Raw genomic sequence first — 14564 nt, 5'->3', positions numbered from 1 at the left:
AGAACGGGGTAATGCTGATGTAAACTAGCGTTTCCCTATTCTTCCTAGTGACAGGACACAGATCACTGCTCTCTGTGATCGGGAGCAGTGATCAGTGTCGTGACACGCATAGCCCATCCCCCCCACAGTTGGAACACATCCCTAGGACACACTTAACCCCTGCAACGCCCCCTACTGGTTAACCCCTTCACTGCCAGTCACATTTACACAATAATCAGTGCATTTTTAGTTGCACTGATCGCTGTATAAATGTGAATGTTCCCAAAATAGCGCCAAAAGTGTCCGATCTGTCCACCATAATGTCGCAGTCACGTTAAAAATCGCAGATTGCCGCCATTACTAGTAAAAAAAAAAAAAATTAATAAAAATGCCATAAAACTATCCCCTATTTTGTAGACGCTATAAGTTTTGCACAAACCAATCAATAAAGGCTTATTGCGATTTTTACCAAAAAATATGTAGAAGAATACATATCCGCCTAAACTGAGGAAAATCAATGTTTTATATATTTTTTGGGGGGATATTTATTATAGCAAAAAGTAAAAAATATTGCTTTTTGCTTTTTTTTTTTTTTTTTTTTTTTTTTTTTTTTTTCAAAATTGTCGCTTTTTTTTTTTTTTTTTTTTGTTTATAGCGCAAAACTGCAGAGGTGATCAAATACCACCAAAAGAAAGCTCTATTGTGGGGGAAAAAAGGACGTCAATTTTGTTTGGGAGCCACGTCGCACGACTGCGCAATTTTGTCAGTTAAAGCGACGCAGTGCCGAATCGCAAAAAATGCTCTGGTCTTTGGCCAGCCAAATGGTTCGGGGCTGAAGTGGTTAAAGAGGCTGCCCAGTAAACCGGAGATTCTCACTGTATGTAATCTGATGGCACTTGTCCCACCCGCCTCCCTATCCCCTCCGCAGCAGCAGTAGTAATCTGAGGTGAGGCTGTAGATGGGCACTGATCAGGCTGCATTCATGGCCATGGTGAGGCTGCATATGGGCATTGATCAAGCTGCATTGATGGGCAATTGTGAGGCTGCAGATGGCAATGGTGATGCTGCATTGATGAGCACTGACCCTTATTTTGCTTCAATGTTCTTTATTTAAAATTTAAGTTAAGTTTTTTTTTTTTTTTTTTTTCCCTGAAACTTCCTCTTAAAATGAAGGTGCGTGTTATACGCCTGTGCGTGTTGTATGCCGATTTAAATGCGGTAATTGTGAAAAAAACACAACTTTATTTAATTCCTTTTTCCAAAAAAACTAAAACTTCAAAAAACTCACCATGCACCCTAATGAAATTTTTATCATTTTTTTTTCCCCACAAATAGAGCTTTCCTTTGGTGGTTTTTGATCACCTCTGCGTTTATTGCGCTATAAACAAAAGAAGAGGGACAAGATTAAAAAAACACAATTTTTTACTTTTTGCTATAATATCCAATTTTTTTTTTTTTTTTTAAACAATTTTCTTTTCTTCAGTTTAGGCCGTTACGTATTCTTCTACATATTTTTGGTAAAAAACAATCGCGTCTCCAAATAGGGGATAGATTTATAGCATATATATATATATATATATATATATATATATATATATATATATATATATATATATATATATATATATATATATATATATATATATATATATATATATATATATATAAATTTACTAGTAATGGCGGCGATCTGCGATTTTTATTGGGACTGCGATATTGCGGCGGACACATCGGACATTTTTGAGACCATTCACATTTATACAGCAATCCGTGCTATAAAAATGCATTGATTACTGTGTAAATGTGACTGGCAGGGAAGGGGTTAACACTAGGAGGTGATCGAGGGGTTAATGTGTGTCCTAGGGAGGTGATTCTAACTGTGGGGGGAGGGGACTGACTGGGGGAGGTGACCGATCGGTGTCCCTATGTACAAGGGACACACATCGGTCTCCTCTCCTCTCTGACAGGACGTGGATCTGTGTGTTTACATACACATTCCACGGTCCTGCTCGGTTGCTGGGCAATCGCGGGTGCCCGGCGGACATTGCGGCCGCCGGCACGCGCGTCAGGTCCCCAGTGACGTGGCGCGCGTGCGCCCCCTAGTGGCTCGGGAAGGCGGTCACGTCATATGACGTCCGCCCAGAACGAGAGCTGCCTCGTCCTGCAGTCATATGACAGTGGGCGGGCAGCTAGTAGACCAATGAATTAACAGATGGTCAAATAGGCAGGTCCCTTCATAGGGTAAATGATCCAGGCAAAGACAGGAACTCCAGTAGGTTCCCCAGAAGATACAAAAGGTGAAGCAAAAACAACTCTAAAACCCCTTTCACACCAAGGGCGTTTTGCAGGCGTTATAGCGTTAAAAATAGCGCCTGCAATCTGCCCTCAAACAGCTTCTCTATTGTCTCCAGCGTGAAAGCCTGAGGGCTTTCACAATGGAGCAGTGTGCTGGCAGGACGTCGGGAAAAGTCCTGCCAGCAGCTTCTTTGGAGCGGTAAACACACCGCTCCAAAGAAGCGGTGTGTTTACCGCTCCTCCACCACTGCTTCCCATTGAAATCAATGGGGCAGCGATGCGATACCGCCGGCAAAACGCCGCTGTTGCGGGCGGTTTTAACCCCTTCTCGGCCGCTAGCGGGGGTAAAAGCGCCCCCGCTAGCGGCCAAAATGCGCCGAAAATCAGACGGTAAAACGCCGCTAAAAATAGCAGCGTTTTACCGCCGACACTATGGGTGGCTCGGTGTGAAAGGGGGTCAAAGTATTCACTGTGGATCAGTTACAAAGCAGCTTTATTTTAAAAATAGTTACTCACAAAAGGCTGTTTAAAAAAGGGCATTTCCATCACAGATGGCTGAGTGGTGTATAGGATGCAGGTCAGCAGCGGGTGACATCAGCGCGTAGCTCCTCCCCCATACACGTTGCGTTCATAGAACTTCGTCAGCGGGCAGGAGCCTAACGAACGTCACCCATCCTACCTTAAAACCGTATCTGTCGTCATGGAAACCACAAAATACCTTGGACTGTCTACTTCCCCAGAAATGGGTAATTTGGGGGATATTTGTACTGTTCTGGTATTTTCGGGCCTCAAATGAGATGGGCCTTCAGGCTGGGTTCACACTGGTGCGACACGACAGCCGTCCTACTTTGGATCCGACTTTGCCCTGCGACATGAAGCCGGCATGTGTCCGACTTTCAATGAACGGGGATCCGACTTGGATCCCCGCCAATGCCGGCACTGTGTTTGGTATGAATCTTTAGGGGGGAACTCCGCGCCAAATTTTAAATAAAAAACCGGCATGGGTTCCCCCTCCAGAGGCATACCAGGCCCTTGGGTCTGGTATGGACCTTGAGGGGAACCCCCTACGCCGAAAAAACGGCGTTGGGGGGTCGCCCCCAATCCATACCAGACCCTTATCCGAGCACGCAGCCCGGCCGGACAGGAATGGGGGTGGGGACGAGCGAGCGCCCCCCCCCCCCCTCCTGAACCGTACCAGGCCGCATGCCCTCAACATGGGGGGTGGTGCCTTGGGGGAGGGGGGCGCGCTGCGGCCCCCCCACCCCAAAGCACCTTGTCCCCATGTTGATGAGGACAAGGGCCTCTTCCCGACAACCCTGGCCGTTGGTTGTCGGGGTCTGCGGGCGGGGGCTTATCGGAATCCGGGAGCCCCCTTTAATAAGGGAGCCCCCAGATCCCGGCCCCCCACCCTTTGTGAATGAGTATGGGGTACAGCGTACCCCTACCCATTCACCTAGGAAAAAAGTGTCAATTTAAAAAAAAACACTACACAGATTTTTAAAGCATTTTATTAGACAGCTCCGGGGGTCTTCTTCCGACTTCGGGGGTCTCTCCGGTTCTTCTCCACGCTCTCCGGATCTTCTGCCGGGCTCCTCCGCTCTCTTCTGCTCTTTTGCCGCTCTTTTGCTAAAGCGGAGGAGCCTTGTCTTCAGCCTTCTGCCTTCTGCCTTCTGCCCTCTTCTCCTGATGTTGACACGACGCTCTCCCCGGCTGGAATGCTCTCTGTGCGCTCTGCTCTGACTTATATAGGCGGTGACCCCGCCCCCTTATGCCGTCACAGTCCCTGGGCATGCTGGGACTGTGACGTTTTAGGGGGCGTGGTCATCACCCGATGACCACGCCCCCTTATGCCGTCACAGTCCCAGCATGCCCAGGGACTGTGACGGCATAAGGGGGCGGGGTCACCGCCTATATAAGTCAGAGCAGAGCGCACAGAGAGCATTCCAGCCGGGGAGAGCGTCGTGTCAACATCAGGAGAAGAGGGCAGAAGGCAGAAGGCAGAAGATTGAAGACCGGGCTCCTCCGCTTTAGCAAAAGAGCGGCAAAAGAGCAGAAGAGAGCGGAGGAGCCCGCCAGAAGATCCGGAGAGCGTGGAGAAGAACCGGAGAGACCCCCGAAGTCGGAAGAAGACCCCCGGAGCTGTCTAATAAAATGCTTTAAAAATCTGTGTAGTGTTTTTTTTTAAATTGACACTTTTCCTAGGTGAATGGGTAGGGGTACGCTGTACCCCATACTCATTCACATAGGGTGGGGGGCCGGGATCTGGGGGCTCCCTTATTAAAGGGGGCTCCCGGATTCCGATAAGCCCCCGCCCGCAGACCCCGACAACCAACGGCCAGGGTTGTCGGGAAGAGGCCCTTGTCCTCATCAACATGGGGACAAGGTGCTTTGGGGTGGGGGGCCGCAGCGCGCCCCCTCCCCCAAAGCACCAACCCCCCATGTTGAGGGCATGCGGCCTGGTACGGTTCAGGAGGGGGGGGGGCGCTCGCTCGTCCCCACCCCCATTCCTGTCCGGCCGGGCTGCTTGCTCGGATAAGGGTCTGGTATGGATTGGGGGGGACCCCCACGCCGCTTTTATCGGCGTAGGGGGTTCCCCTCAAGATCCATACCAGACCCAAGGGCCTGGTATGCTCTTGGAGGGGGAACCCATGCCGGTTTTTTATTTAAAATTTGGCGCGGAGTTCCCCCTCAAGAACATCTGAGCACAAGTCACGTGCCAAAGTCGGATCATGCAAGACGGCAATCCGACTTTGATCCGACTTCAATGATAGTCAATAGGCTGAAGTAGGATCAAAGTCGGACCAAAGTAGTACAGGGAGCATTTCTAAAGTCGGAACGACTTGTGTCGGACCAGTTAGGACGGCTCCCATAGGGAAACATTAAATTTCACACGTCATGCGACATGAGCTCCCAATGTCGGAGCGTTTGTCGGACCAGTGTGAACCCAGCCTCAGTGCATCAGGATTGATCAATTTTCATATACACTCAAAGGCCACTTTATTAGGTACGCCTTGCTAGTACTGGGTTGGACCCACTTTTTTGCTTTCAGAACTGCCTTAAAGTGGTTCTAAAGGCGGGTGTCTTTTTATCTGAATGCATTCAGATAAACTTCTGTGTGCAGCCCCGTTTAAAAGTGGTGTTTTTGTAAATAAAAAAAAAAAAAGTTATACGTGCCTGCTCCGTGAAGTGGTTTTGCACAGAGCAGCCTGGATCCTCCTCCTTCTTCTTGGGTCCCTCTTTGCTGCTCCTGGCCCCTCCTTTCTGTTGAGTGCCCCCACAGCAAGCAGCTTGCTATGGGGGCCAGCCCATTCAGACACTGAGCTGCTGTTTGGGCCCGTCCCCTCTCTTGATTGGCTTCCGCTGCTGTCAGTCAGTAAGCCAATGGCGCCGCTGTTGTGTCTCAGTCAATCAGGAGGCAGAGTCCCGGACAGCCGACGGACTCCTGGATATCACTGGATAGAGATGAGCCTCAGGTAAGTATTAGGGGGGCTGAGGGCAGCATTAGGATAAAAAAAAACCTTCTGCCTTTTATAACTCATTTTTAATACTTACCTGAGCCCCATCTCAATCCAGCGATGTTGCATGAGAGACTCGGCTGTCTGGGACTCGCCCTCCTGATTGGCCGAGACACAGCAGCGGGTGCCATTGGCTCCCGTTGCGGTCAGTCAATGCCAGTGAGCCAATGAGAGAGAGAGAGCGGCTGAGCCTTGGCCCCGTGTCTGAATGGACACATGGAGCTGTGGCTCGGGTGCCCCCATAGCAAGCTGCTTGCTGTGGGGGCACTCGGCAGGAGAGAGGGGCCTGGAGTGCCAATGAGGGACTCTAGAACAGGCGAATCTGTACTGCTCTGTGCAAAACCACTGCAGGTAAGTATAACGTGTGTGGTGGTGTTTTTTTTTTTGTTCTTCATTTAAAAAAAAAAAAGTGACGTGTGACTTTAATTCTTCATGGCATAGATTCAACAAGATATTGGAAACATTTATCAGAGATTTTGGTCCATATTGACATGATGGCATCATGCAGTTGCTGCAGATTTGTCGGCTGCACGTCCATGTTGCGAATCTCCCATTCCACCACATCCTAAATGTGCTCTATTGAATTGTTATCTGGTGACTGTTGAGGACATTGGAATACAGTGAACTCATTGTCCTGTTCAAGAAACCAGTTTGAGATGATTTGAGCTTTGTGACATGGTGCATTGTCCTGCTGGAAGGAGCTATCAGAAGATGGGTACACTGTAGTCATAGAGGGATGGACATGGTCAGCAACAATACTCAGGTAGGCTGTGGCATGTAAACAATGCTCAATTGGTACTAAGGGGCCCAAAGTGTGCCAAGAAAATATCCCCCACACCGTTGCACCACCAGCCTGAACCAATAATGCAAGGCAAGATGGATCCATGCTTTCATGTTCATCCCAAATAATGACCCTACCATCTGAATGTCACAGCTGAAATCGAGACTCCTCAGACCAGGCAAAGTTTTTCCAATCTTCTATTGTCCAATTTTGGTGAGCCTGTGTGAATTATAGCCTTCGTTTCCTATTCTTAGCTGACAGGTGTGGCACCCGGTGTGGTCTTCTGCTACTGTAGCCCATCTGCTTCAAGGTTCGACGTGTTTATTCAGAGATGGTATTCTGCATGCCTGGGTTCATTGTTACGAGTGTTTATTTGCGTTACTGTTTTCTTTCTATCATCTCAAACCAGTCCGCCCATTCTCCTTTGACATCAATAAGGCATTTTAGTCCAAACAGCTGCCGCTCAATGGATGGATATTTTCTCTTTTTCGGACCATTCACTGTAAACACTACAGATGGTTGTGCGGGAAAATCCCAGTAGATCAGCAGTTTTTGAAATGCTCAGACCAGCCCGTCTGGCACAAACAACCACGCCACGTTCAAATTCACTTAAATCCCCTTTCTACAGGTGTACCTAATAATAAAATTATATATATATATATATATATATATATATATATATATATATATATATATATATATATATATATATATATATATATATATAATTCTCCTGACTGCATCATATGAGGTCCAGCAGGATAATCCCTAGCGTGGTGATCGGCATGTGTATAGCACGGTAAACAGCTAATGAAATCGACTGTGATTTGGACACAGCCGGTCATGCGGTAAACAGCCAATTTCATTAGCTGTTTACCGTGCTATACACATGCCGATCGCCACACTGCGGGCGCACGCTAGGGATTATCCTGCTGGACCAGTACTCTGGCTTTTCTGACCATATTGCTGCCTGTAATGACCCAGGACGTTATGGACCATGTTTCTTCCTGTTACTTGGGCCAATACCTTGGCTGTGTTGACCATATATCTGCCTACTGATTGTGGACAGCATTTCTGCCTGGACACCTCCTGCCTGCTACCTGGACCAATCCTTTGGCTGTGCTGACAGTATCTCTGCCTGTATGAACTATGTAGACTATTCCTGCCTGCACCTGGATGATTGCTTTTGCTGTTGTTGACCACATCCCTGCCTGCTGCCTGGACCAGTGCTCTCCTCTGTGCACCACTGCACTTCTAAAACCACTCTTTTGTTATTTGGTATGTACCTGCTATGTGTTAGAAATATGAAGGGCCTTCAAAAATGTGATCAGTAGTCAGAAAATTATGTTATTTATGCTGCTAGAATGCCTGGAGGTGGTACTTGGATGTTGGGGCCAGGCTGTGTAAAAGTCTCAAACATGTAGTATTTTGGGGGATATAATTTTTATGTACATGCTATGTGTTAGAAATATCTTTAGAAATTGACAACTTTGTGTAATAAAAATTAAAATAAAATGTGTTCATTTTTTTATTTTTATTTTTTCCACATTTTCCAAAAACTTCTGGGGAAAAAAATGAACCGTTCAAAAGACTCATTATGCCTCATAGCTTATACGTTGGGGTGTTTGCTTTCCAAAATAGGGTCATTTTGTGGGCAATTCCATTGTCCTGGTGCTCCAGGGCCTTCAAAAGTGTAATAGGTGGTTGAGAAATGAGATGTGCAATTGATGCTTGTAGAACGCCTGAAGGTGCTACTTCAGTGTTGGGCCTCTGTATGTGGGCAGGCTGTGTAAATGTCTCACACATTTGGTATTGCCATACTCAGGAGGAGTAGCAGAATGTATTTTGGGGTGTAGTTGCAATTTATGCATATGCTGTGTGAGAGAAATAACCCGTTAATATGAAAAGGTTGTGTAAGGAAAAAAAACAAAAAACTTCTCGTGTCCGTTTATGGTGATGGTGGCAAGTTTTGGAAGCTCATCACAGAAGAACTCATGGACTTTTAAATATATTCACTTATGTTTATTGCTGTATATGGAATGTAATATTCTTTTTCACAGAACACTTTATTTATACCTGGTTGTATATGCTAAAATCATACTTTTCATTTGTTAATGCACTAGCCCCTACCACTGTCACTGATATTTAAGTTGGCATTGCTATACTTTAAGGGGAGCAGCTTATTCTTTCTTTATAATTAATTTTTCACTGTATTATTCACATTAACACCCATCCATAGCGCGAGGTCCATCTGATCTAAAATGAGACTTACCTGTAGGTAAAATGAACCTCTCCTAAACCTGTACAGTTTAGGAGATATTCACCTTACATGCAGCCTCTGACATCAGCGGTGCATGTGCTTTTAAGGTCTGGCAGATGCTGCTGGAAAATCAGAGCTCCTTGCCGGAAAGAGGAATCCCACGCACATATATGGGAGTGATGTCGTTCGGCTCCGGCCACTCACAGTGCCGGAGCCACGAACCCGGAAGAAACGCAGAGGGAACATGTCAGCTCCCTCAGCGGTGACTGGGAGGCGATGTCGGCGCTTCATTCTAAGGTATTTCATACTGAACTAGTATGTGGTGCATACTAGCTCACTATTATGCCTTTGCCTTACAGGTGTTTTGTTTTTTTTCTTGCGGACATACAACTGCTTTAAGCTGGCCATAGAAGTGTGTGTGTGTGTGTGTGTGTGTGTGTGTGTGTGTGTGGTTTTATGTTTATTTTTTTATTTAGCTAAATGAGGATGGAGATGGCGAAGGTGGATGAAGAAATATCCCCCAGCCTCCCAGCTTGAGTTATCGGTCTCGTCACTTCTCCCCCCTCTCCCTGTCTGTATATGTCTTGTATAACACAAAATAGGTGAAAAACAAAGTGACCATACCAAAATCTTATTTGATTTGACTATTCCAAGAGAATTGTCATCTTTATTGAAATTCTGTGTGGGGCTTTTTTTTTTTTTTTTTTTTTTTTTTTTTTTTTTTTTTGCGCTTGGTAAAATAGAACTTGGTGTATTTCACTAAGTGCTTGTGTGGAGATGGCATTTTCTGCACTTGATTTTACTCAAATGAGGGACACTGGAAACATTTGAAGGGTAGCTGGTCTTCTCCAACTCTGATTCTGCCACCGTAGAAAACGGAGAGTAAACCTTTTTGCTCATAGTTATATTTGAAAATGCAATTCAATTTTTGTCTGGCAAACTAATAATAATATATATTTCTTTCTTTATGTTAGATGCTGCAGGACTGTGCAAAAGCACGTAGAGAGGTCGAGTTGCATTGGAGAGCATCGCAGTGCTCACACATTGTAAAGATAATTGATGTCTATGAAAATCTTTACCAGTCCCGAAAGTGCCTGCTTATTATTATGGAGTGGTGAGTCTGCTTTTATCAAAGTACTAATATTGCTAACATTTAGAAACCCTATGACCTTACTAAAGATCTAGTCCAAAAATTAAAGCTTAAAAGGTGCTTCCTGCATAAAAAAAGCAGTATTACTTGTCCTATGGCATTTACTACTGATCTGAACTTTCCTGAATAGCTCAGCTAAGTTAAGTTAAGAATTTTCGGCATCAGACACACTTCTGGGTGTGTCATATGATTGGTTCAGTTCTGCATACTGTGTTTACTATGGCTGGCTTCTATTTCACTACTTTGTCCCGTAGTAATGTATTGATGCGTCCTCATTCTTTGTTGTTTGGCAAGTATATGTCTAGATTACATGAATATATTAAAGAATGTTCCCCTAACATTTCATATTCCTGAAAGTTGCCTGTTGTACCATGTATTTGTTTTAAAATGTATCCTGTTCTCTTTGTATTGCTTCCTTTGTGTGAAATACCTGGTGATCCTGCTTGTTACCCTGCTTTCCTATTTCATACTGACCACAAAGCATGAGAGCTCATCTATTCCCGAGTGGTCAGTTTTCTGGCTGTGCTGGGAGAACAGCCTGCCTGTCCTCCAATGGGCAAGACTTGTTCTGACACTCCTCTTTACAAAGCATTCACTGGGAAGAGCAGTGTACAGATGTTTCTCCTCCCTCGGCTATCTAAGCACCTTATGCAACTGAGAACAGAGGCTATGTGATCACTTGTAAAAATAGAAGAAAAAATAATTTATTAATAGAGCTGCACGGTTAATTGTTAAGAATTGAGATTGCGATCTTTTTCTCCTCCCGATCTTGACAAAGCATTTTCTCGATTCTTTCTTTGCAGAGAAGTCTCTGCTGAAGCCAACCAGTTGTCCAAAAAAAAAAAAAATGGGCTGTTGCCAAGTATGGCAACATTCCTCAGCCACAGAGCTAATTATAAACATTGTAACATTGTCCTTTTTAGATCAAAGGAATGAACTTGGTGTGTACATGAGGGAAGTAAAATGTAGAAACAAATCCAGACAATCACATCGTCGGATTTTTGAAAGAATTTATTTGCAAATTATGGTGGAAAATAAGTATTTCTTTATCGTACATCACAGGACACAGAGCACCATAATAATGACTATGTGGGTTATACGCTTACCTTTAGGTGATTGGACACTGGCAACCAATAGTAAGACGGTTCCTCCTATATAACCCCTCCTATACAGGAAGTGCCTCAGTTTTTTCGCCAGTGTCTTGAAGGTGATGGTCATGGCTGTTGAAGCTCTTCAGTTTCTTCAAAAGAATGTCCCACTGAGGACGTTATAATCTGATCCATTCGGATGGCTTACTAAGCTAAAGTGGATGGTACCCGAACCTCGGTTCAAGAACGAGGTATTGCTTGTAATGTGTCCTATATAGGCGCTGGACCCTTGTTAAAATTGGTATTCCTGGTCAACCTTGCCCAAGGAAACCACAAAGGGTGCTTTACAGGTCCAGGGGTGTGGACCCCAATGTATGGGGGACCCGGTCCCTGAAGGTCCTTAGAGGCCCTACCCGCCGTGATGGGGGAAGATTGGGCCTGGCAAGACAGGCCCTGCTGCTTGGGATGAGTACTCCCCTTTGGGGATATGTGTGTGTGTGTGTGTGTGTGTGTGTGTGTGTATATTTCCCCTTTTTTTGTAAAACTGCCAGTAAGTAAGCGTTGATCCTGCATCCGGGGTTACAGAGGGCCGGTCGGCGCGCATTTTTTAAATTTGGCGTGCGAGTGTGCATGCACGCCGCGTGTCCACCGCCGGCGAGTGTCCACGCCACAGCGCTGCGTGCGTCGGGACGGCGGATGCGGGTCACCGGCCGCTGATGCGCTCGCTCGCTTCCATGCTAGGACTTGTAGGCATGGAGCTTCTGGCGTGCGCATGGACGAATGGTGGGCATGTGAGTCTGGTGGTCTTGGACACAACGGTAGGACCCCACTGTCGCCACTTTTATCACAGCGCTGTTTTTATGGATTTGCATGTGAGTGTATACCCATTTTAAATAAATTTTCAGTTTTATAAGGATTTACACTATTTGGCCCTTCCTTTCTTTTTCTATTTGTCACCGTTACCATTTGGTTTCCAACACCGCTCTGAGGGACCTAATCCATGTGTTGGTTGTTCCACATCCTTTGGTTCCGGCATCGGTTTGGTTGATACAGCAACGTGAGAGGCACCTCATCGTTCCTCCGGACCGTCTGCAGACACTCACCACCTAAGCCTTTCTGACCCCTTTCGGCGTATGCCCTGGCGGGTCCATTCCATCCGGTAAGCCTCTTCACTTTTGGTGGTGCTGTGTATGTTTCCACTCCCAGATGATGTATGAATTTGAAGTGTCTAGCCCCTGAAGATTTTCCTTAGGAAGATCCCCCTTTGTCAGCTCTATTTGGAACTGTCAGTTTAATGTTTATTGCATTGGACTTCTTCATATTTTTATAGCGCTACACTCATTTTGTATCTTGGACACAACGGTGACAGGTTAAAGACTGGTTGTAGTTTGTGGGGAGTACTCCTTGGTTATTTCTCATGTGTAAGCAATGTCTTCCAGAAAACGAGGAACAGGGAACAAGGCAAGCCCAGGGGTAAGAGTCCCTCCGTAAAAAACAGGAGACCAACCCCATGCTGATGCAGCCTCAGTCTCTACTGAAGGAGCTGCAGCTTCTGACCTGGCTGAGCCATTGCACTTGTCAGGCATAGTGGCCACTACCAATGTACCTGCCTCAGCTTATGTTACAAAGGATGATTTGGCATCTGCCTTAGCAGGCCTTGAAGGCAAAATAGCTGGCATGATTGCCTCTGTAACACAGGGGGGAAGGAAGCGTAATAGATCTCCCTCCCCTGAGCCTGGGCCAAGTGGAGAGTCACTAGAGCTCCAGGACTCTTATAGCCAGATGGGTCCAGGTGACCTGAAACCAGAATGGGCAGAGGATCCGGAGGAGGTGGTCATAAAGGACCAAGAGGTAGGAGAGGCTGAAGATTCCTCGGCTGAGGACTCTGGCTCTGAAGAGCCAATTTCAGCCTCCCATTCCCAGAAATTGTTTATCCAATCTCTGATGGAGATGGTACGAATTGGGTTTGTTACCCCCGGTTCAGGAGTCTGCACTCTCCTGTTCTACTCTGGGATCTTTGCGACCTAAACAAATTTCCCAAGCTTTTCCCTTGCATCCGTTACTGGAGCAGGTGATTTATGCGGACTGGGAGCATCCTGACAGGATATACCGTATTTATCAGCGTATAACACGCACCCCAAGTTTAGGAGGGAATTTTAAGGAAAAAACTTTTAGGAGGGAAGTTTAAGGAAAAAAAACTTACATTCAAATTCCCATCAATGCAGCGTTAACGTGTCCATCTGCAGCCTTGTCAGTGCAGCCTTGCCCCAGTGTCCAGTGCAGCTTTGCCCCAGTGCAGAATTGTCAGTGCAGCTTTGTCCCAGTGCAGCCTTGTCCCCAGTGGTCAGTGCAGCCTTGTCCCCAGTGTACATTTTATGATCGCCGCCGACATACACAAGTTTAGTTTGTATTTTTAAATATGGCGTCGCGGAGTTCGGAGGGACTTGGCGGCACTCGTTCAGCTGAACGAGCGCCGCCGAGAATACAGTGACTGGGCGGAGCCGAGATACACATAGCCGAGGGTTCTCGGCTCTTCTCGGCGCCGTTCACAGTCACGCCCAGTCCCTATGATGGACATAACACAGGTCCAATGGCGGGACTGGGCGGGACTGTGAATGGCGCCGAGAACCCTCGGCTATATGTATCTCGGCTCCGCCCAGTCACTGCGTTCTCGGCGCTCGTTCAGCTGAACGAGCGCCGCCGAGTCCCTCCGAACTCCGCCGCGCATTTTTTAAAAATACACGCTATGTGAATGTCGGCGGCGATCGCTCCGATAGATCACAAAATAGCGGGGATCGGTGTATAACACGCACCCACGATTTCCCCCTGATTTTAAGGGGAAAAAAGTGCGTGTTATACGCCGATAAATACGGTACTTACCTCCCAAAATGTTTTCTGTTTTATACCCTATGGAGGAGAAGTTTAGGAAGAAATAGAGCACACCTTTGGTAGACGCTGCCATATCTTCTGTGAATAAAAATTTAACCTGTCCAGTAGATGATGCCCAGGTTTTCAAGGATCCAGCTGATAAAAAGCTAGAGTCCTTATTAAAGGCCTCCTTCTTGGTTGCCAGTGCAGCAGTTCAGCCTGCTATTGCAGCTATTGGGATTTGTCAATCCCTAAAGGATCGCTTTAAGAGGATAGTAAAGAACATACCTTGCCAAGAAGAATCTGCTGAGGAGCTATCGGAGATCCCTCATGCCTTGTGTTTTGCGGTAGACGCTTTAAAAGACTCAATCTAACAGATGTCTCATTTTGCGTTGCTATCAGTTCATATGCGCCGAGTATTGTGGCTAAAGAACTGGTCTGCTGAAACGCCATGTAAAAGGCTACTTGCTGCTTTTCCATTTCATGGAGACCGCCTGTTTGGCGAAGATCTGGATAAATATATCCAAAAGATCTCTGGAGGAAAGGGCGCTCTACTTCCTATTAAAAAGAAGGGGAAGCAGCCCTCTTATAAAATTCCTAATCCCCCCAGGGCCTGGTGCCTCTTCCC

The 14564-nt window shown here is 46.3% G+C and overlaps 1 protein-coding gene across 1 annotated transcript in view; it reads left to right on the top strand.

Moving 5' to 3' along the window:
- Positions 1 to 14564, top strand: part of MAPKAPK2 (MAPK activated protein kinase 2) — a 97042-nt gene that overhangs the window by 35062 nt on the left and 47416 nt on the right. Inside the window, exon 2 of the mRNA XM_073615788.1 lies at positions 9805 to 9944. Coding sequence (XP_073471889.1) covers positions 9805 to 9944 — 140 coding nt within the window. The remainder of the gene's footprint in view (positions 1 to 9804; positions 9945 to 14564) is intronic.

This window comes from Aquarana catesbeiana, linkage group LG02 (assembly GCF_042186555.1).
Source record: "Aquarana catesbeiana isolate 2022-GZ linkage group LG02, ASM4218655v1, whole genome shotgun sequence".
Classification (NCBI taxonomy): domain Eukaryota; kingdom Metazoa; phylum Chordata; class Amphibia; order Anura; family Ranidae; genus Aquarana; species Aquarana catesbeiana.
This window is presented reverse-complemented; position numbering and strand designations above follow the sequence as displayed.